We start from the raw sequence: 22,691 nt of genomic DNA on the forward strand, positions 1-22,691 counted from the left end.
TAAAAATAATTGAAATATAATATCGAAAAAAAACATCACTATTTCAACACTAACCATATTATTTTTTACCGAAAATACCAATTTGTACCATTTTTCTAATGATTGAAGCAATGCTTATAAAAATTTAAGAGGTAGCGTATTCAGGTCAGCGTGTTCTTCTGACTAAAGTGAAAATTCTCATAATATAGAAGGTACTCATACCTAATTTTCTACGCTTTTTGTAAAAATTAAAAATTTATTCCAGTAGTAACTATGTTTATGTTTCAAAGTATTATTTTACATTTAAACTTTTTTTTCAAACCACTACATATAAATGATTTCAAAGTTTATATGCAACGCCACTTTGTTCGAGCTCTATCGTGATGAGACATTTAGAATTTCGGCAAAATTTACCAAAAATTCTTGAAGTTTTGGTTTTTAAATGTCCACCATTCTATTAAATATTTTGCAAAAAGCGTAATAGTTGGCAGGCATGTATATTATTTCATCCATTATTTCGGAATACATTTCTTATTGATATTCACCATCATTCTTCTCAAATTGTCCGAGTTCTTTAATTTCACTTATTTTCACCTCTAGATTTTGTTAAATTTTAGGAAAAGGATAATTAACCTCCCGACGTTTTACTCAGAATTAGACCATGTTTACCATATTATGTTGACGCTTTTGACACAAAATTTTTATTAAACATATTTTTCATACCATTTTTATTATTCTGTTTTAATTTTATTCAACATAAATGAAAAATATTATATTTATCATTTTAATAGTTTGTGGTTATGAAATTCAACATGAAACACTATTCCCTTTTGCAGCGCTAAAAGTAAAAGTTTTCAAATGCGGCACAATTCCAAACAATAATTCTTTAAATTTGCACTTATTTAGATCTAAGAGAGAAAGTAATTTATCAATGAAATTCCTTTAATTTACAAAATCAATTATTGAAAAATTTGTTTCAACATGAATGAAGGAAAATTCAAACAACTTTTCTTCGGATTTTATATTTTTGTACAAATATAATTCAGATAATCTAACAGGTTCAGTAAATATTAGATTTTTTTATAATTAAAAAATACTAAAATATATTTTCCCTTGTAATTAGAGCGGCAGAAAAAAAATATATGAAAGGGACACCCGTGTCTAATATGCGTCAAAGGGTCAAAGCTTCGAGTAGAAAATAGGCATTATTTATATACTTTTTTAATATTCCGTACCACAATATTCCACAATGATCCGTCCCATAGTTGCTGGCACCTCGCTTGCGTGGTCTACGATTTCATCGCATCTCTATAAAAAACTCAACATCTGCCAATACAAATCACTGATGCCAGATAATTTAGCCCAAACTCCAATATCCGACCGGGATGGAGCGTTCGCCTTCCAATGCGGCGAACCGGGTTCGAATCCCAGTCGATACAAATTCCTCATCCATCTTGCGCCAACCACAGTGCTGACGTGAAATATCCTCGGTGGTAAACGGGTCATGGGTTAGAGTCCCCTTGCCGTAAGCTAACAGTGGGAGAGTTTCGTGGTCTTCCTCTCCATGTAACGCAAATGCGGGTTAGCTCCATCAAAAAGGTTTCCACGAAGGCAAATTTCTCCCAATACTCGATCCAGGAGTTCCCTTGTCTTCTGGATTGGATTCAAAATTACAAGGCTACGGGGTTGAACATTAATAGTCGTAAACGCATAAAATTGGATCGGCAGTTCAACAACGATTATAAAAACTCCAATATTCAAAGAGGCCTCAAAATCTATACTCTTACAGAATATGTTTACAGCCCTAATGTCGACTTTTTCGACAAATCAGCTAAAGGTATCGCAGCAAATATCAATCCTATCTTCCAAAACGGAGATTTCGCCAAAGATTTAACCAGACCTAGACAGTAAAGAGACCTAACCAGTATTTCTGCGATGCTTCCTACCATAATTACCAAAATCGCTATTATCATTTTCACCTGCAGCACCAAAAACATAAAATCAAAGATAAAGCCATCGAAGTGGGCGTTACTTCACAACCTGTGCTCTACAACAGTGTTCCCCAACCCCCGGTCCGCGGACCGGTACCGGTCCGTGGATCAAATTGTACTGGGCCGCCCATTTCATTGAAACTGAATTTAAATTCCTAGGTTTATACCCCCAAATTAAAAATATCTGTGTTCCATTTAAAATTTTATTTATTTAAAGAAAGGGGACCCCGAAGGTAGTGACATAAATTTTTTAATGTTTGTAATGTATCATTGTCTCCGATTACCCCCAGAATGGAAACGTCTCATTGCAACGAAACAAGCTTAGGGTTCTCATCGAGTTAACGTTCTAGTAAGTTAAAATGTTAAATCACTTTATATTTATTTCTTCTGTAACTATTTTATTTTGAAGCCATGTTTAAATACAATTAAATTAAATTTAATAAATCAAAATAATCTAAAATAAAAGCAATGAACGCCCCCCACCCCACCCTAGTGGGTCGCGGTAAAATTATCAAACTTTGACAGGTCCGCGGTGATAAAAAGGTTGGGGAACACTGCTCTACAACTAACAGATCATCTCAATTTCTCATCATTTCACCGCTCTTGGACATATAGAAAAAGTCGGCTCTATTTTTTTTAATTTTTTTTTTTGTTGCCCAGAAAGGTGCTCGTCTTCATACTCAGTTACCTAATCGCGTCCTAAACCCATCGTTTTTACATCATCGCATCAAAAATTTCAGATGGGATAAATGCCACTGTGCTTGACGAGGAACTTTCGACATGATTTCAGACAATTCTCGAATAACTCTGTAAATATTAGTCCTATCGCTTTGAAACTAGAGTGTTTCAGGCCTACTTTTTTGTCCCCGAAATGGTCATCGAATATCGCCAAGCGGCCAAGACTAACACAAAGTCAACTAAAATTTCGCCAAACTGAGTCTTTCGCAAGAAAAACATTAGACGCTATTTTCTCTCTAAATTACCCTAAAATTATACGACTTCCCAGCAATTTTTCAAATTAAACTGTTTACTTAGATTCCGACTGAGATATTTAGCCTCATAACAAGAGAATATTCACAAAATTATACATATATATTTACAAATTCGAAACAATAGAAATCCTGGGGTAAATTCTAAACTAAAAGAAATTCTTGCATGGTTTTAATAAATTTGGCTCACTCAGTGCTTTTAACTATTATTTTATTTTAACCATTATAAAATTTTCTTACTTGCACTCATAACTTTTTATGCTTGTACCCATCCGGCACTCACGAATGATTGGCTGCTTTGGAAATAATTCATCTGCAACGTCCCAGGATTTATTATTCTCTTCAAACTGTTTAAAAACATTTTGAGGAATCTGAAAATAATTAGCAACTTTATTTTAAAATCTCATCTATGTACCTTATAATGACAATCCGCAATTTTTATAACTGTAAAAAATGAATAAATGAAGTGAAGCACTAACTAAATAAATAATTGAAGTGAAAAACAACTTTTAAAACTCGGGTAAAAGCAAAACTGAAATTGACAGTTATCTACCGGTCAGGAAAATTTTCGAGGCTTTAATTTGATGATATTCGAGGTTTCTTAAACTAATTTTAAGAAATATTTAATGACACTACGTCATTACTTAAATCTCAGTGCGTTGTCGCAAAGCGGCATTAACTAATTCGTTGAATTTGTTACGACACATAATTGAGAAATTGTGGACTGTTAAAATAAGTAGCATGGAAGCCGTGATTGATCAGGGGATAAAGTGTTCAATGAGGTGAACCGGGTTCGAATCCCAGCGATGGTTGATGGATACGAATTCCGCATCCGGCTTGCATCATCCACAGTGCTGACGTAAAATATCCTCAGTGGTAGACGGATCATGGGTTAGAGCCCCCTTGCCATCAGGCTAGCCGTGGGATGTTCTCGTGGTCCTCCTCTCTATGTCTCCTAATATTTGAGTTCCCTTGTCTTCTGGATTGAGTTCAAAATTACAAAGCTAGGGAAGTTGAACATTAGTAGTCATAAACCCCAAAATTGGGTCTACTGTTCAACGGCGGTTATAAGGAAAAAAATAGTAGTATGGAGACTGGATACCAGGCACCAAAAGGATAACTCTTATACTTATGTTAGATAACATGGGGTTAAATACAAGTAAAATAAGCATGAATTAGAGAAATAATAAAAGAAAATATTTGCAAAACTATTGAGGAATGGTTCAACTTCTCACATTTTCGACACTTCTTTCAAAACGTAGGACAATTTGCCCCCACATTTGGAATCCATAGCGCTAACAACATGCTGGTTTCGTATCTCGACTTGAAGCTTGTCGATTCGAGCCTTTCACTTGATTTTTGAAATGAAACGATGCATCTCCAGATTTTTGACCACTTTGACTATTACTATAGGCATTAATTTTTAGCTGCTGGTCTTGGCTTGTGTTTTCAAATATTACCCACACTGATTTAATCTCCAGTAAACACTTGTGCTTGCAATTTTGCAGTTTCGGCAGCACGGCACAAATCGACGGCTCCGAGAGAGTCACTGCCGGTACTCTAAACAGACGCTCCCGCCTGCAAACAAGGATCATGTAACCCTCTGAGAAATTGATCTACCATTACAGAATCAGAATCTTATTTCAGTATTCGCAGCTGTTAACGAAGCCACCATCCACTAGTTCCAAACTTGTGCCAAATTCATCGTCCAGCTCGTCGATTAATTAAAAACAACTTCTGCCTCTCGTTATATTATACTTTTTTTGGAATGAAATATTCCTCAAACTTGGCTAGTCTAAAGTCGGAGAGAACTTTTTTTTCTATACCCGTCGTTGAACAGCCGACCTAATTTTGGGTCTACGACTACTGATATTCAACTCCGTAGCCTTGTAATTTTGAACCCAATCCAGAAGAAAAGGAAACTAATGGAGCAAGTATTGGGAGAAATTTGCCTTCGTGGTGGACGTTTTGATGGAACTAAACCGCATTTGCGTTACATAAAGAGGGAAACCATGAAAACCTCCCATTGCTAACCTGTCTGCAAGGGGACTCTAATCCATGATCCGATTGAGGATATTTTACGTCAGCAGTGTGGCCAGTGCGAGCCGGGTGCGGTATCAACCAGCCATCACTGCGATTTAAACCCGGTTCACCTTGTTGGAGGCTAACGCTCTCCTCCCTGAGCCACCACGGTTTTCCTTAGGTGCTTTTGTAATATTTTACAAATTAAATATTTAGTAAGGTTTCTTTTACGATGCTACAGTTTGTCTTCGCAAATAGATGCATTTCATGGAAGCCGCAAGAAATTGTGCTCAAGGTGAAATGTCGCCATGACGAGTTGCGCCTGCGTTGAATTGTGCGTGTGACGAATTGTACTCGCGACGAATTGCTCCCACGTCGAACTGTCACCTCCGACGAAACGTGCGCGGAGAAATGTCTCACTACAAATTGACGCGACATTGTGCTTATTGTACTTTACCTGAAAACAATCATGATGTATAGAATGTTTTGGATACTTTTCCGATTTGTTTAGAGCTTTGCAAAGATCTGGTTTTTCTCATTTAGCCTTTTCAAACTGTTTAGACAAAAAGAAATCTAATTATATTATTAGTCTAAGAATTGAATATCAAATCAAAAACTCAACAAATAATTAAAAAGTAAAATCTTGAATTTAAATCATAAAGTAAATTTGTGATGGCGTATTGGTGTTCTATTTTAATAAAAAACCCTTCCTACTGTTAAACTTTATGTGTTTACATAAAGTTTATGAAAGTTAAAGTTAACTGTAGTAAGGTTTAACTGCATACAGTTACTGTAGTTAACTGTATGCAGTTATAATGCTTTTAGCTCCTGTACAATTAATTAAAAGCAGTGAGTCCAAAGTACTTCCTATTGCTATTCACGATATATACTTTAATATTATTAGGAGAGAAATAAAACTAGTGATAACTTACTTTTTTGTAATAATTATTGGGCGTGTTACAAAATCGAGAATATATTTCACAAAAGTCATCATTCTCATAAAATGTGCACCAATTACCGTGTTTTTCACATGAAACTTGCCGACTGAATCTGAAATAATAATTAATTAAGATCTATTTCACCATTCTATGCCGTATAACGTTTCCAATTTTAAATTCAGATCATTCAATTTTTCTAAATTTGTAATTCTACAAGAAATTTTCAATTGCAGTTAATTAATACATTGTAGGAAATATATTTTAAGCAAATTAAAAACTTTACAACAATTATCTAACTTTGCGAATAAATATGTACCTAGTAATAATACTAAATAATATAAATGTAAATAGTAAAAAATAATGGTAAATAAAACAAGCTGTGTGTTGGTAATTATACTATGTTTTTATCACAGATAGCTTAATCGGAGAGCAAGCTTAATGAAAATATGCAGCAGTTGCCAAACATTTTAAACATACAGAATGTGTCTGAAAAGTAATGTCATCGATTTTATCATTAAGCTAATATTCGAATCAGAGTACTCAGGTTAATATCAATCAGTAAAGGGCTAACAACTCTTAGAAGAGAGATAGCGTTCGCACGGCTTACTATCAGAGAGAAATCCGATCTTTTAGTAGTCCGAACGTTGTGACAACTTTCTTATTTTTCCTCCTCTGCACAGTTTAGTAGTCCGAAGATTGCGAATTATTTCCTATTGACCTCCCACTGCGCAATTTATGTTCGTTCCTTCGGACTACTAGAGAGCCTTCAGCTATTATCTCACAGCTATCAATCGTCTACGAACACTATTACTCCATTTTTTGTCTGCCATGTAAGCTGGCATACGTAATTGTAAGCCATTACAATTACGCCACTAAGTGAGTGTGAATCTTGGCAGATTTAGTGAGGAGACAGTGAAAAGGACGGCTTCTAGTGGTGATGATTCTTTATCAAATATCATGATTCTTTACCGATGTCACTGAAGGTTGTGAAGCGGTTAGCCTCACTCTGGAAGAACAAAAACAGCCGCCAGCCACCGACGCACACGAGACTCGCGTGAATAAACTCTTGAACTCAGACCATCATTTGAGTTTTCTTATAATGGCACAAACAGCACTTTGCAATGAAACTTTTACTTCAATCAACGAAATCCTGACGACACTCTTGTATGGAACTGGTCAATAAACAAAATCAACATTTTATTGGTTTTAATCTCGCGAATATCAACCATAAATAGTACAAAAATACAAATAATTTTAAATACCTGTTATTGCTACAAATAGTTATAGCTGGAAGAACTACTTCAAAAGGGTAACTCTCTTCCACGTTAACGACTGTTGGATAGGTAAAATACAAATTTAGAAAATCGCCAGTTTGGTAAAAGAATCCTATTATGCATGCAACGAACACCAATGATTTCCAGAGGGCCTTCTTTATCGATTTGGTTGAAACAATACCAGAAACATTCGAAATGAGTGTCTTTTTAAAAACGTATTTGGCATATTGTCTGAACGTCGGTATTCCCATAGCAAGGATTTTCTATCTTCAACTTCCCTGTAACATATATATGTAAAATCTAAAATAATAGCTAAGTAGAATTAAAGAAATCTTAAAACTAAACCTAAAAAGAATTATATTTTAACTGTCGATTTGCTCTCCCAAAAGATGAGAATTAAAAATCTTTAAATAATCTCTATCACATAATAAATGAAGCACTTCGCATATTTATTATGGCTAATTAGTTAGAAATGTAATTTTTATTTATAAAATGAATCCATACCGTGCTGTAAAATGCCTTTATGAAACGGAAATATCACTCAAATTAATAAATATTGTGAGATCTTTATACAACTTTATGCGGTAATATGATTGCTTTTTACGGTATCAACCCTAACAAGGTAATCTGGATATTATGGATCAAGTGACGTGAAAGAAATAATAACTATGTGCTACATATGAAAAAAGTGAGTACTTTGTCTTTTGAAAACGAGTCTGTAGAAGTCTCCTGGAGCTTCTGCTCTATGCAAATTTTGTAAATAATTTAATTTCTCTACTCTTTTTTTTTTCTTAATAACTGCTTTCGACTGTAAAATAAAAATCTGATGAATTAAAATTTAAATTGAACTTATCTCTGATACTATGGTCCTAAAGGATAAACTCGGCACGAAAGCGTATCATTTTTTTTATTTATCTTAAAATTATAAAAATCAGGAAAACAAAATAAAGAAAAGATCTCTCCGTCAGCTCACACGATTATATCCACGAGAAGTGCTTTCTAATATTGTATCAATATAACCAAAGCAAAATATACATATATTTTGCTTTGTGTGAGCTGATGAAGAATCTTTTCTTTATTTTGTTTTCCTAACTTTTAATATCTTTTTAAAGAAAAATGAAAATATTTTTAAAAGTAATTTAATTTTAAATTTTTTTATTACTTTCTTATTTCCCATGTTTTCTCATTATTTTAACTTATTTCATGAGTTCTATATACTTGCAACTTATGCACAGTTAATAAAACTTATTAGCTTTCTACAATTTTCTCTCCTTTTTTTTATCTTTTCATCTTTTTTGTCTTTATTGAGCTATATATACGTGAATTAAGAATTATGATTTATGAATTTTATGATTAATTTAACCTGTCAAAAAATAGAACTAGTGATATACTTCAAAATGTTTTAACAATAAAATAAATAAACTGTTTACTACTGATTTCTCAAAAACGACCTAGTTATATTTTCTAAAAAAATTCCAAGTAGTTTAATTCAGTGAAACAGATTAAGAGTAGCATAGGTTAATATCTCATTTAACATCTCTTATAACACTGATGGCACTTATAATTTCTTTCTATTTATATTTTTTAATGGAAGTTAAGAATAAAAATAAAAAAGTACTATTAAATTTCTTATAAATAAAAAATGTCTTACTTTGAATGTCTTATTCTTTATTGCAGTTTATGTAAAAGACTTAGAAAATGAAAAACTTTCAGTTAAAAATGCTCCTTCTATCATAATACTTTCAGAGACGCAATAATTAAACAAGCTAATCAATGATTGTCTGCCTATGATATTTAATTTACGGTATCCAAGGGCAACGATCATTAGCATTACAATTGATATAACAATGCTCCACGTATAGTTAATGATTGCAGTTTAATAAATTCGGCTTATTGTTTAGATATTTGAAAATAATTTCGATATTTTTCTTTATCGACAAGCTTTTGAGCTATGCTATTGCCTCAATTTTCTGATAACATATATAATAACTTTTAATTAAAGAAAATTAAATTTAAGAAAATGTGATCACTAAGGCCCGGATTTTGATGACATTTGCATTTTTTTTTGTTGCATTTTTTGCATTTTTGGACATTTTTTGTCCTTTAGAGCATTTTTTTAGATTTATAGGGCATTTTTCTTTAAATTTTGGGGCGTATTTTGCATTTTAATGCATTTTTTAAAGTTTTTTTGTTAATTTTTTCCAATTTTTATTATTTTTTTATCAATTTTCATTATTACACTGGCTTCCAAACAATGAAGAAAATCTATAGGATATTAACAGGTGAAGCAACATCTTTTCAAATTGAAGAAGAATTGTCAGTAAGTGAGACCGTCTTTCTCAAGTACGCACCTATAACATCAGTAGATGTTGAAAGAAGCTTCTGCAGGAATGAAAATTTACTTTCAGACAAGAGACGCTCGTTTACATTTCAAATTATCAAAAAACATTTAATAATCCAATGTAATTCTGATATTTAGTAATATTATGAGATGGAAGTTGTTATATCCATTAAAGTTTCTATACAAAATAAAAATATTTTGGTTTCAATATATTTTCCTTCTTTTGTTATTTTAAGATATAAAACATATTTTTCAAAATTTAATGAATGTAGAACAAGTATTGCATTGCTTTATATTTTTTAAATGACTCATAATAATTTTAAAGAACAAAAATTTTTTTTAATTCAATATTTTTACTTTATTTAAGGCATTTTCTGCATTTTTAAGGGCATTTTTTGCACTTTTCAAGGGCATTAGTTGAGATTTGTTAGGTCATCAAAATCTGGGCTCTAGTGATCACTTTATTACGATCAATGGTTACCGATTGGTCAAATACTTTTTTCTTTTCTTTATTGACTCCGATGAATGCCACAACATTTCAAATCATGGGCTACAAAAACTGTCTCCATTGATGTTTGTCTTTCGGATTGGTTTTCAAATCCTGGCTATAAACGTGTTTCATGACGTCACAAAATACTTTTCCTTCTTCAGTATTCATATTTATATTGAAATCACCGTCAAGCCATACGTTAATAATAAAACGAATATAAAAATACTTTAAATTATTATTATGTTAATACATTAAAAATGCCTGCTGGTGAAAATAAAAATAAACCAACAGCAGAGGTCACCATAGCAAAGCATGCAATGACGACGCATGCGCGTTACTATTACTCTTGAACACAGTTGATAAGTGTGATGACGTCCAAATTAGGTGCCAAAACAACACCCATTTTGCAAATGGGTAAAAAAAAAAAAATCTTGTAAAATTAATAGTTTTAGCAACGGCTAAAAATATTCTTAAAAATCTGTTAATTTATAAAGTAGAACCATTCACTTTGACAATTATGAACAAATTTTATAATTTTGAGTTAAAGAATTTTATTATCGTCATCTGTTCCAGAGATATAAAGAAAAACAAAAAAGTAAAATTAAACTCACTCCTCTTTTGTTACTATATTTTTCGACCACAAGAGGGAGTTCAGTAAGGAAAGTTTGAGCCTCTAAATGATATCTTTACTTATTTATGTCAAAAGCTCAAATATATAACTCTTGAAATCTATTATTTAATAACTAGGGGACTAAGCATCCTGTTCGCTACCGCTCACCAACCCCGATGATTGCTTCGCGATAATTGTTGTTTCTTTGAAGAAAACAGTTTTTCCACTGAAGTTAAAATTATTCACTTAACACATGCGTACTAAAAAGAATTTTGTTTGCTTGTGCCTCCACTTCCAAATATTATTATCTATTAGTATTATCAATACTTAGATCTATTGGTAAACAGAAGTAATTTATATAAGAAAAAAAAAACATTGTTATAAGATTAAATTGTTCAAACAAATTTGATGAGTTTACAACAGTAATTTAATACTTTCGCTTATCAAATGGGCGGAGATATTACCATTGGCAATATGGGTCTTGTTTTGGATTTGATGGCATCCACACAAGCAAAATATTTTATAGATAGATATTTAAAAACCAAGGCTTTCTGAATTTTTAGTAATTTTGCCCACATTTTAAAAGCCTCACCATGACAGACTTGTAACAAAGTGGAGTTGCTTATAAACTTTTAAATAATTTATGTGTAGTGTTGGGGAAAATAAGTTTATATGAATAAAATATAATACATTAAAACATGAAGCAGGTAATAAATTTTATGGTATAAATCAGTTTTCCGAATATATCTGCCGAGTTTGCGGCCAGAAAAATCATATGCATATGATTACCGCAATATCTTAAAATATTCTCGTTAAAAATTTAGAATTCTCCTCTATTTATCCCTATCTTTAGTGTCTTACTTCTCGTAAAGAAAAATAACAATTTTATTCACGTCTCTTTCTCTTACAGACTAAGTTTATCGCAACCTGCTATTTATTTTTCAAATTAATGCTTCAAATAGAAAATAGGCGTTACTTCTTCATCAGATGTAAATTCAGTTCATAATAGTAACGCCTACTTTCCAATTAAAGCTTCGTTCGGATAATGAAAAGTTATTCATTTCACTATGACTTAAAAAAATCATAGCGGGTAAGGCTCCGTTAATATGCTGTACTAAAAAAAAAAAAAAAATGATCTGCCGTACTTTCAAGTAAAGAAAGTAGGCGTTTCTTTTCATGGTATTAAAGATAATTTTTTTGCTATAATTTATGTACTTTTAAAAGTAAGAGATGCTTTATAAACTTTTTCCTTTCCGATGTTTTTGAACAGATTGTCTAGAACAAATTTAAATAGACTTAAATAAACAAATTAAATAAACAACTTCGGAAATTAGTTACACCATAATTTAATTTTTGAAAAAAATCAATATTTTTTTAAATAAAATATCGAAAACCTATCTACTCCAAAGAAGTACAACAAATTAAATTTATGTAAACAAAAACCGTTTACAAGAACTAATTCTTCACCTTCCTAAATTTCGAGATTAAATTATTACTATAATTCGTAACATTGTAAAAGTTTTAGTTGTGCTAAAATTCTGTGATTCGATTTAATTTTATAAGTGATATAAAATATTTTCTAGAATTATTTTGAAATATTTTAAGAATTAAATAAGGTCATATATTAACGTTATTAGAACTTATAAACAATTAATTCCTTATTATCATAATTAATATTATACATAATTATGCTAGTTAGTGATGAAAGTTCGAAAATTGATTTATTCTATAAAATCTATTTGTAACGATTAATTTATTAAAACCTAATTATCTCGATTAGTTTATTCAAAATTATTTATATTGATTAATTACAACAAAAACAGAGATGCCAACTGCTTTGCTTTCTACGCAAGTTTTAGTTAATTGGTAGCGATAGCGAGTTAATTTGTAGATTAGGAATACTTGGAGATTAAGGATAGTTATGCTTACTATTTGAACTATTCACAACTTACAGTTGTATTTTACCTAATAATTTGATTTTTTGATAGGTAGTGGTGGAAAAATTACCTAAAAGGGAAAATACGAAACTAAAAATTACTTAAATTTCGTTACCACTACACATAAATATTTTTTTACAAGGCTGAGGAAGTTGGCATCGCAGTAAAATCTTTTAACCCTTTCGCGCCGACTGTCACAAATACGTGACAGCAAAAAACCGTATCAATCAGGGTAAGAAGATAAAACTGGTAATCAAAGTATTTCTTTAGCAGTTTATTTGTGGGCGGAGTTATAATTTTTTGATTTATTTAATTCACCATTACTTTGTTCAAAATAAAACTATTTAGTTATACTTTGAATTAACATTGATTATATATATGATTAAACTAACAATAATTAAAATAAAAGCAAAGTAAGTCTGTCAAATTAGTAACGATTACATTTAAGTTACCGTTTTTTATTTAATTGCAACTTGATTCTGATTTTGTACGAATGCTTTTCTGAATCACCCGTCCCCAAGGGGTTAATTTAGGATTAATCGAATTATTTGCTATAAAACTTTTACCTTTTATGTAGAAGTTTTACTAATCTCCCCCTTTTAATTTTTCAGTAGTGAACATATATATTCAAACAGAACATATATTTAAAAAAAAATTACAAACAAAACAATAATTTATTTATTCAACTGGTAGATTAAAAATAAACAAATTTACAGTGCGATAAAATGTTTTTAAAAAATTAGAAATTTTATGAGAAAGTATATTAGTCTATTCCAGTGGTTCCCAACCTTTTGTGAACCATCGCCCCCCTCTTGGGGTTGGCTGACACCTATCGCCCCTTTCTCTTTTTGCTCAAAAAACATTCATTGTTGCTTGTGAGCAACCAAACACTGAAAATATGCTATGTTATTTGATTTTAATTTTAATTGTAATGCAAATAAGGAGGCACATTTATCCTGTCATTTTTATTAATTAAAAAAAATTGTGCATCTTTTTTTTTTCAAAAAGAAATGATATTTAAAACGGAATAATAAAAACAAAAGTAAATTTTTTTAAATTCATATTTTAATGTAATCAAGAAGAAGTTAAAACGTTAACAACTAAAATTTGAGGAAAAAAAATTAAGAGGGAGAAAGTACATTTTTACCACTTCAATGACTGCCCTGTGCTTGGTGTATTTCAAGTTAAAGCTTGAATGTCAGGTTTTATGCTCGTCAGATTTAAAGGCAATTGAATCAAATGTCCAACCTATCTCTTTGCTTTGTGAGCAGCTGGGAGACAGAACTAAATCCTCTCTCCACTAAATATGTTGACGGGAACGAGATGAGAAGCGGCTCAGTTTGTTTCCACAATTGTGGATAAGTATCCATAAGCTTTACCCAAGATAACTCGTAACCGTATTTTTTAAAGACGACTTTAGCCTCACAGTCATACTTCAAATCTAAAATCTTAGTCTACAAAGAGGAAGTGAGCTTATCCACAACTTTAAAAGAGAAAGGATCGAAAATCCAATCCGGAATTTCTAATTTCATCAAATCTTTAAATCTTGTAACTGATCAAGGTGATCAGTAAAATATAAGATTTTATTTTCGAGAATCTCGATATCTGCCATTGAACTCTTTTTAAGAGTTGAAAATTGCATTAGCTCTTTGCGACCAATGTTAGACTTGTAGATATCAAACTTGGCGATGAATGAAGATGTGATTCCCTTAGCCTTGATAATGTTTATTTCATTTGCTTGAAGTTTTACGTTGATTTACTTCATTTTTTCAAAACTATCTGTGAAGTACGCAGTTTCTAACTTGCGTTGCTTCAAACTCTCACTTAAAACAGGATCAGTGGTGTCGAGAAACTCAGTAACCGAATCCATCAATTCGAAGAAACGGCTCAGTTTCCTTTTGAAAGCCATCTCACGGCTGTATGTAGGAGCAGGAATTCGAAATATTCATCATTTTCATGGCAAAGTTCTCGGAACAAACGGTTATTAGGAGAATTAGCTTTTATTTTATTGATGCCAGGAATAACCAACTTTTCTCAGCCAAAAGTTGACGATGATTGACATAATGAATGGGGAGATAACTTCTGGTACTTCTTTTTTAAGGTGACCCTGAAACCCAATATGACAACCAGACATGGTTGGAGCACCACCTGTTGCACAAACACTTACATTTGTGAGGGGAATTTCTTTTACCTCAAAATAGTCTTTGACCAATTTAAAAATCGACGATCCTTTTGTATCGGTGTTCAAAGTTCTTGTAAACAACATTTCCTCGTTAATCTCCTTACTCGCATTTATGAATCTCACGTAAGCTAAAACAGCTTTGTTATCTATCACAGTTGATTCATCAATCTGCAACGCAAATTTACCTTCTTTCAGAAATTTAATGAGTTTTGATTCAACGTCTGCGGCCATCTCATCAGTACGCCTGGAAACAGTATTATTGCTCAGAGGAACAGAGCGACTTATCAGATTTCCGCCTGCGATACCAAAACGTATGACGAAAACGATCCTGCACTTGAATTTTTTTAAAATTTTTAACTATCATAATTCTTTGTCGACACCAGAACCATTGGTTTCATATATATTTTTTAATTTCAATCTCAAATAGCTTTAATTATTAATATTATTAGCAATTTTTATCTTTTGAGTACTCGTCGTCCCCTGATCGCCCCCCTAAGGATTATCGCCCCCTTGAGAAGCTCTATCGCCCCCAGGTTGGGAACCACTGGTCTATTCCATCATTTTTAAACTGCAATAAGTTCTTTAAAGCGAACTTATGATTTCATTTAAATATGCACTATTCATTTTATTCCGAATAAAATTTTACAGCATGAAGTTTTTAAAATTTATTCGATTCCAGTATTAAAAAAAAAAAACTTAAAATTTCAAGGGTAATAAAAATTTAAGAAATTCGTGATTAAAAAGGGAGATTAAAAATATAAGAGAGAAAATCGAAGAGTTAAAGACATGCTGCTTTAAACATATTATACAGTATTTTTTATGCAACGTGTCACATAATTTTTTCTTTTCAAAGTTTAATAATAATATTTTTTTTAAAAAAATTACGCGCTTGTTAATTTACTTATAATTTAACGCAAAGCAGTTTTTCATGAATGCATTATTTTTAAAAAGACACATTCTCATCTTAAGAAATTAAAAAATTTAATCTCGAAATAAAAAATATTAAAGCTAAATATTTTGAAAATTAGTTCTGAAATATATTTAAAAAACTACAAGTAAGCTAAGATGGCAATAGTTTAAAAACTTTTAATAAATAAACTATTATTTACCTATTTTTTTCAGTTTTTAAGAGAATTAGCTTCTTTTAAAAATTTATAAGAAAAAAATAGAAATGCGTGTGCTGTAATTTCTCAATTGAGAAAAGATATTTTTAAACAATGTTCATAATAGATGTACGTTTTAACCAAAGAAAATAAATAATTTTGACAAAACAAATTAAATTATTGTTACGTCATCGTATGATCTAATGACGTCATCGGTTTCTAAAAATTAAAAATCATTTTCTATTGAGATTTTGCACTTGTATGATTAATAACATTTGTGTGATCTAAAATATATATATATATATATATATTTGGAGATGGCGAAGCTTTTGAAAAAATTGTAAGTTTCTCTCGATTTATTTTTAACTTTAATTATTAAAGTTAAATTAATAGTTAATAATATTAATATTAAGCTTTTAAGGAATCCTAATCTAATTTTTTAATTGCTTTGAATGTACGGATGTTCATATATATTATGTAGATTTTATTTTTAAAAAACTGAATTATAAATGAATTATCTAATTTCGGTAAAATATTAAACTTTATATGCTTTTATACAGAAATGCGTACCTTTAATCGCACTATGACTTATGTTTTAAACCCTAAAAATAACTAAAATTTGTGTATAAGCAAAATTTTCTTACAAAAAGCTGAACTTGTGAGTTATGTAAACTGTTCGTAAAACGATTTAATTTCCGCTTTTGATATTTTATAAGTATTGGATAACTATATTATCACACCAAACTTTTGTCAATTTCATAAATGCAAAAATTTCAATTGTTTGTGTATCTTGTATGCATATTGCCTATATATTTTTTAAAATTTAATTTTCCATACTTTACATTTAATGAACGCTTTCCATACTTATAATTTCCCGATGAATTATTGTCGAATAAATAAAATTAAAATTTTACACATTTGATGGATAATTTTAGTGCGACGTAATTTTTTAGCTTAGTAAAATAGCGATTTTATAATAATGCTTGATTATTTTTCTACTTACCATTTTCATGCTAAAAAAATTTCACAAATTGCTAAGTTAAAGCGTTCTTTATGTTTACATTAAATAATAAACAAGAAAAAAATACTCTCGAATCTAAAAAGTAGTTAATAAATTAACTCTGCTTAGGTTAGTGTAAAAGTTTTGATTAAAATTTTATACTGCAAGTAAATTTTTTGTGATTTTTTTTCATGGTGTCATTAAATATTTTGGTTTACCTAATCACTGAAACAAAATATTAGGAGTTTTTTAGTGCGTTTATTTACTGACAAACTGAAATCATTGCAATAGTTTTGTCTCAATTTAAAGTTATATAAATAATATTATTACCCACTAAAATTAATAAACAAAACCGCTTTCGAATTTACAATTAATGATGATACTATTAATTATTGATATTTTTGGCAACATTGTGGTAAACTATTGACTTAAGTCAACTGAATTTGCAATTTTTGTTTAAAATCAATAAATAAATTCAAAGTAGTTTTGTTCATTAAGTATTCTTTAAAGTAACTCTGACAACAAATTTAAAATTATTTAATTTAGAGTGTCTTAATTCTAGTATACATTACACGGTTGTTTTGGCGACATTGGCGATGTTTGGGAAAGAGATTAAGTTTGCAAACTATGGATTCGGTCGGTTATTGCTCTTTTGTAATTGCGCATTTGCATTTTGAAATTCGTCGTGTGATTTTGCTGTTGAGCTAGAAATTTTAAATTCGCATTTGTTTCTGATCATGTTATTCGAATTAAGAATTTGTGAAATATTTCAATATTTAAAATTCATAAATAGGAAGTTTATGTTTTCGCCATTTTCAGGTTACGATTTTCTCTGTTTTTACCTACGCCAATTTTTAGCGACAATCGTGTAAAATCGTCATTTCGGTGTTTGCGACAGTTAGGTGACAAGCGTAATTGCACCATTTCGGAATTGGCGACATTTTTCAAAGTCGTTCTAAGCGTGTATATGCGTTCTAAGCGTCTATTTCACCTTTAGAGCTTCCAAACACTTCGGCATGTTGTCAATAAACGATTTTATTTTATTTTATAAATGTCGTTGAACAGCCGACCCAATTTAATGGGTTTACAACTATTATTATTCAACTCCGTAGCCATGTCATTTTGAACCCAATCCAGAAGACAAGGGAACTCCAGGATCGACTATTGGGAGAAATTTTGCCTTGGAGGACTTTTTGATGGAGCTAAACCGCATTTGCGTTACATGGAGAGGAAGACGACGAGAACCTCCCACTGTTAGCCTAACGGCAAGGGGACTCTAACCTATGATCCGTCTACCACTGAGGATATTTCACGTCAGCACTGTGGTCGGTGCAAGCCGGATGCGGAATTCGTATCGACTGGGATTCGAACCCGGTTCGCCTCATTGGAAGGCGAACGCTCTATCCCCTGAGCCATAGCGGCTCTCGATAAACAATTTTTTTTTATTTTATTTTATAACCGTCGTTGAACAGCCGACCCAATTTCATGGGTTTACAACTACTTACGTTCAACTCCGTATCCTTGTAATTTTGAACCAATCCAGAAGACAAGGAAACTCCTGGATCAGTACCCCCAGAGGTATTGATTTGTTGTGGGAACATGGAGGACTTTGAGACTCGACAGATTTAACGTGCATCAGTCACCATTTACTACACGGGGAGTCTTCGGCCGGCGAGGATCGAACCCTCGACCTCTTGGATATGGGCCCAGCGCCCTACCGACCAGGCTATCCCGGCCCTCTCAATAAACGATTAAACAATATTAATTAGGTTCTTCCTATTTTATTGAGTTTTAATCCTTTAAATATGAATATCTTACTGTCAATTAATAAAAATTTCGCCAACAAATACACATTTTGGTATTAGGTACTTTTAGGTGCTGTTTTAACAGACACTAAATATACTAAAAGTGGCGTTTAATACTTGTACTAAGGCACCAAATACAGTTATTATGGTTTTAAATTTTTTATGGACTCTCGAAAGGGATATATGCAGGTACAGGAAAAAATTATTTGATTGTGATGAATGTTGAGTATTATGAGTTGGCTTGGAGTTGTAGCATTATGCAACAACAGTGTTTTATGCATAATGAATGTAATTAACTTTTATTCTATTGGAAAGAATTTCTAAAAACGGGTTTTGCTTAAATTGATAGCGTAAAGCTATCAAACAAACATTAATAAATAAAAAAAAATTTAATTATTTTAACTAAATCTATTATGTCGGTATATGCTTTTCAGTTTCGTTAAGCCCAGAAAGCATGCAACCTTACGACAACCTTGTTTCGGAATTTTTTTTTTTATCGACACGAAAATGTTTGTACTAAAAACCTTGTTTCAAATCAAGCAAAAATATTGCAGTTTCAAACCCTTCAACCTAAAAGGATTAAAAATTATTTTTTAAAAATTATTGTCACGTAAGTGAAATGGTCGCTTAGGTCCATCATGACGTTTTAGATGACTAGCGATAGGATCAAATTGCATCGTCTATTAAGATTTCATGACAAGGTGGATTTTAGACTTTGCGAGAAGAAACAAGACTTTACTAAAAGCAACCTTATAATTACCTAGATTTAAGATTATTTTCACCTTGAGACTAGCTTTATTGAAGGATTTTTTCAAGCTTGAAAATCCTAAGCCAAACTTCGATTTAAGGTTTTTATATAGAAGCGTGTTTTTAAAGGTTTCGGATGTGGGTAATGTGTGTAAATACCACTGAGGGTATTTCACGTCAGCGCTGTGGTCGGTGCGAGCCGGGTGCGGAATTCGTATCGACTAGCCATGGCTGGGATTCAAACCTGGTTCACCTCATTGGGAGGTGAACACTTTACTAACTAACAAATGGCCAAAGGGTTAAAATAAGCAGGGAAAGATTTTATTTTATTTTATAACCGTCGTTGAACAGCTGACGGAATTTTGAGTTTACGATTACTAATGTTCAAATCCATATCCTTGTAATTTTGAACCCAATCTTGAAGACCAGAGAACTCCTGGACGAAGTATTGGGAGATCAAGTAATTAAATATACGACTTCTTTAAAATTCTATTTCTCAGAAACTATTCAACCGATTTCGCTCAAATTTGGTATTTTGCCATGTAAAACTCTCAAAGATGCTCATAAGAACCATGAAGCGGTGTGTGCAAACTCCCAGGAATAATTCCAGGTTCTGATTTACGCAGGTCACCAGCAAGTTACCGATGATATTGCAATAAAAAAAGACAGTATTGCGAATGTTATACATATGCAATATTTTATCGAATACGATGTTATTGTGATTGTTTCGATAATAAAGTATTGACGAAACGAAATTATTTAATAATGTAAAAATAATATATTTCAGTTTAAGTGAAAAATACCGCAAAATGCTGCTAAAGAACCGATAATTTTGACAATTCATCACGATATTAAAATTCTTCTATTGTGGCTCGAAACAACTTCACCAATTTATGGTTCTCGTCATTTTTTTTAACCCTGAATTTATAGTAAGAGATTTACGATAAGCAGCTACAAAATTATTTGTTCAAAAAAGAAAGATTGCTGAGCCAGTCATACGCTTGGAGAAAATTTCCTAGCTGTATCAAATTGTGTTTCGTTTCACTATGTTTTAACCTGATCCGCGTATTGAATTATTGTTAAAGATTCACGGCAAAGAGATACAAAATTATCTGAAAGAGGTCAGTTTCCACGTTAAGATTATTTTCACCTTGAGACTAGCTTTATGAAAGGATTTTTTCAAGCTTGAAAATCCTAAGCCAAACTTCGATTTAAGGTTTTTACATAGAAGGTTGTTTTCCATGGTTTTGGATGAGGGTAATGTGCGTATTAGAATAGAGCAGATTGTCCCAGATCTCGTTTTAAGGTTAGAAGGTTTACACGTAAACCGCATAACAAACCTTTCTAGGTTTACATTAAAAGGTTTTTGCTGAGTGAAATTAAACCTTATTTTGCTATCTGGGACATGATGTTGTAGTGTCATTCCATATTAATTTAGTGATTCTTCTTCTTTTTTTAATACTTACAAGGGATCGATATTCAGCAAATATTCAAAAAAAAAAAGTTCGGTACATTTGGTTTTGTTGGTAACCCAAAATGGGAGATAACATCCTTCAGGGGATGACGGAGACTTCTAGAGGGTATTTCCAGAGAATCTGTACAATTTACAGAGGAAAATTACTTCAAATATCGAGTGTACATTAAAATTTATAGTTTCGTTTGTTTTGAATCAATAAACTAATACATATCTAATTTCCGATACTATGAATGTTATTTAAACATTCATTAATTTAGATATTTATTGAGAAAAAGATTAGTGAATAATTATATTGAAGAGAACTTTTTTGCTTGTTATTCTTCAAAGAAAACTTTTAACACAAGAAAGTTCGAATTTTTTTTTCGAAATTTAAACTTTTCTCTTCCTAATTTTTAACCATCATTTTGATATTTTTTTCATCACAAACATATAATTTAGTAAAACAATAAATTTAGATTTTTCAAATAACCCGTTTAAAAGTTACTTTACGCTACTTCTCCGGCAGCAAATAACTATTTGCCTTCGTAAAGTATAGTACCCTTTTCTAGCAATATAACGATGAATGTTGTTCATACACCTTATCTATATAAGGGTTTGTTAAACCTTTTGGTGTGGAGTCCCCTTAATATTAACCACACTTTTGTTCAACCCAATAGACATTGAGCAAATTGAACACAAGCATGACTGAAACTATCAACTGTAATATATACTATTACAGTTTTAGATTATTCACTTTAATTTTTAATTTTAAGACATAGACCAATTTGAAAATTTAAAATTAGTAACAAACTTAACATAATACAATTGAAGAGTCCAACCTACCTTAATAAGTTATTATCCATAGGAAATATTCAATAACTGAAGGAAATAGCTCATAAACAATAACAACAGTTTTCATTGAAAACAAAAATAACAATAACGAAAACAGTTAATCTGTTAAATGATTCCGAATGAATCATGATGTTCCATACGTCAAAATATGGTGCCAATTAACCATAAAACAATATTTAATAATACGATTTATAATCAAAGTTTAATTACGAAAACGATGAGCACCAGAACTTAAATGAAAGTTAAGTGAGTAAAGGAACGGGGTTGCTGATACCAGCAAAACTCAAAATCGCCAACGGCGCCAACAACAATAATTAAAATAAATTCAATTGGTTGGGTAAATTCATATATATTTACTATTGAGTAATTTTACGAAGTGTGCGCCTATTTTTATATTTTAAAACACGTATTGGCGAAATAGTCGACACCGCAAGACGAAGCATTTCTTTAATATTTTTTTTAAAATTTGATTGACAATTTGATTCTAAAGTGGTTAAAGAAAGATGTGTCGTCTCATACAAATATTTTTGTCTATTTTTGGATTTATTAATTAAAACTTGCTTCTTATATAAATCTTCTAAAGTTTAAGGGATTCAGGTTCATTTAGGGTATCAAACTGTGTGAAAATTAGCAATTTCGACGAAAATTTCGATTTCTTTTTATTATTTAATTTTTGAACTTCAGTTTATTAGCTTTCCAAAAGTCTTTAAATTTTTGATCTACGATTCTTATGGATTGATATTTGAAACTTTTAACTTTATAATATTTAAATTATTAATATTTAAATAAATTAGATTTTTAAGACAAAAAAATTCATTTTTAGAAATTAATTTCCGATTAGTTAATTTTTCTCCTTTTAAAATTTTTTTCATTTCAGACTTTTTTGTATTTTAAATGCATTTTCTGAAAAAAAAGGAGTTGGTTTTTGGAAAATTTCTTAACCTTAACATAAATTACAAAACAAAGCTTATTTTA

General features: G+C 31.1%; 1 protein-coding gene across 2 annotated transcripts in view; it reads right to left on the reverse strand.

Moving 5' to 3' along the window:
- Positions 1–21,946, reverse strand: part of LOC107439308 (uncharacterized) — a 43,384-nt gene extending 21,438 nt beyond the window's left edge. For both annotated transcript variants that reach the window (XR_006226191.2, XM_016051865.4), the window contains exons 1-4: positions 21,708–21,946; positions 7,182–7,471; positions 5,914–6,031; positions 3,200–3,330 (exon numbers count right to left, since the gene is read on the reverse strand). Coding sequence is in view for 1 of the 2 variants with exons in the window: in XM_016051865.4 (XP_015907351.3) it covers positions 3,200–3,330; positions 5,914–6,031; positions 7,182–7,444 (512 nt within the window). In the remaining variant the exon portion in view is untranslated. The remainder of the gene's footprint in view (positions 1–3,199; positions 3,331–5,913; positions 6,032–7,181; positions 7,472–21,707) is intronic.
- Positions 21,947–22,691: the final 745 nt, after the last annotated feature.

The sequence above is a fragment of the Parasteatoda tepidariorum genome, chromosome 5 (assembly GCF_982258835.1).
Source record: "Parasteatoda tepidariorum strain Cologne lab strain chromosome 5, Ptep-v5.0, whole genome shotgun sequence".
NCBI classification, from domain to species: domain Eukaryota; kingdom Metazoa; phylum Arthropoda; class Arachnida; order Araneae; family Theridiidae; genus Parasteatoda; species Parasteatoda tepidariorum.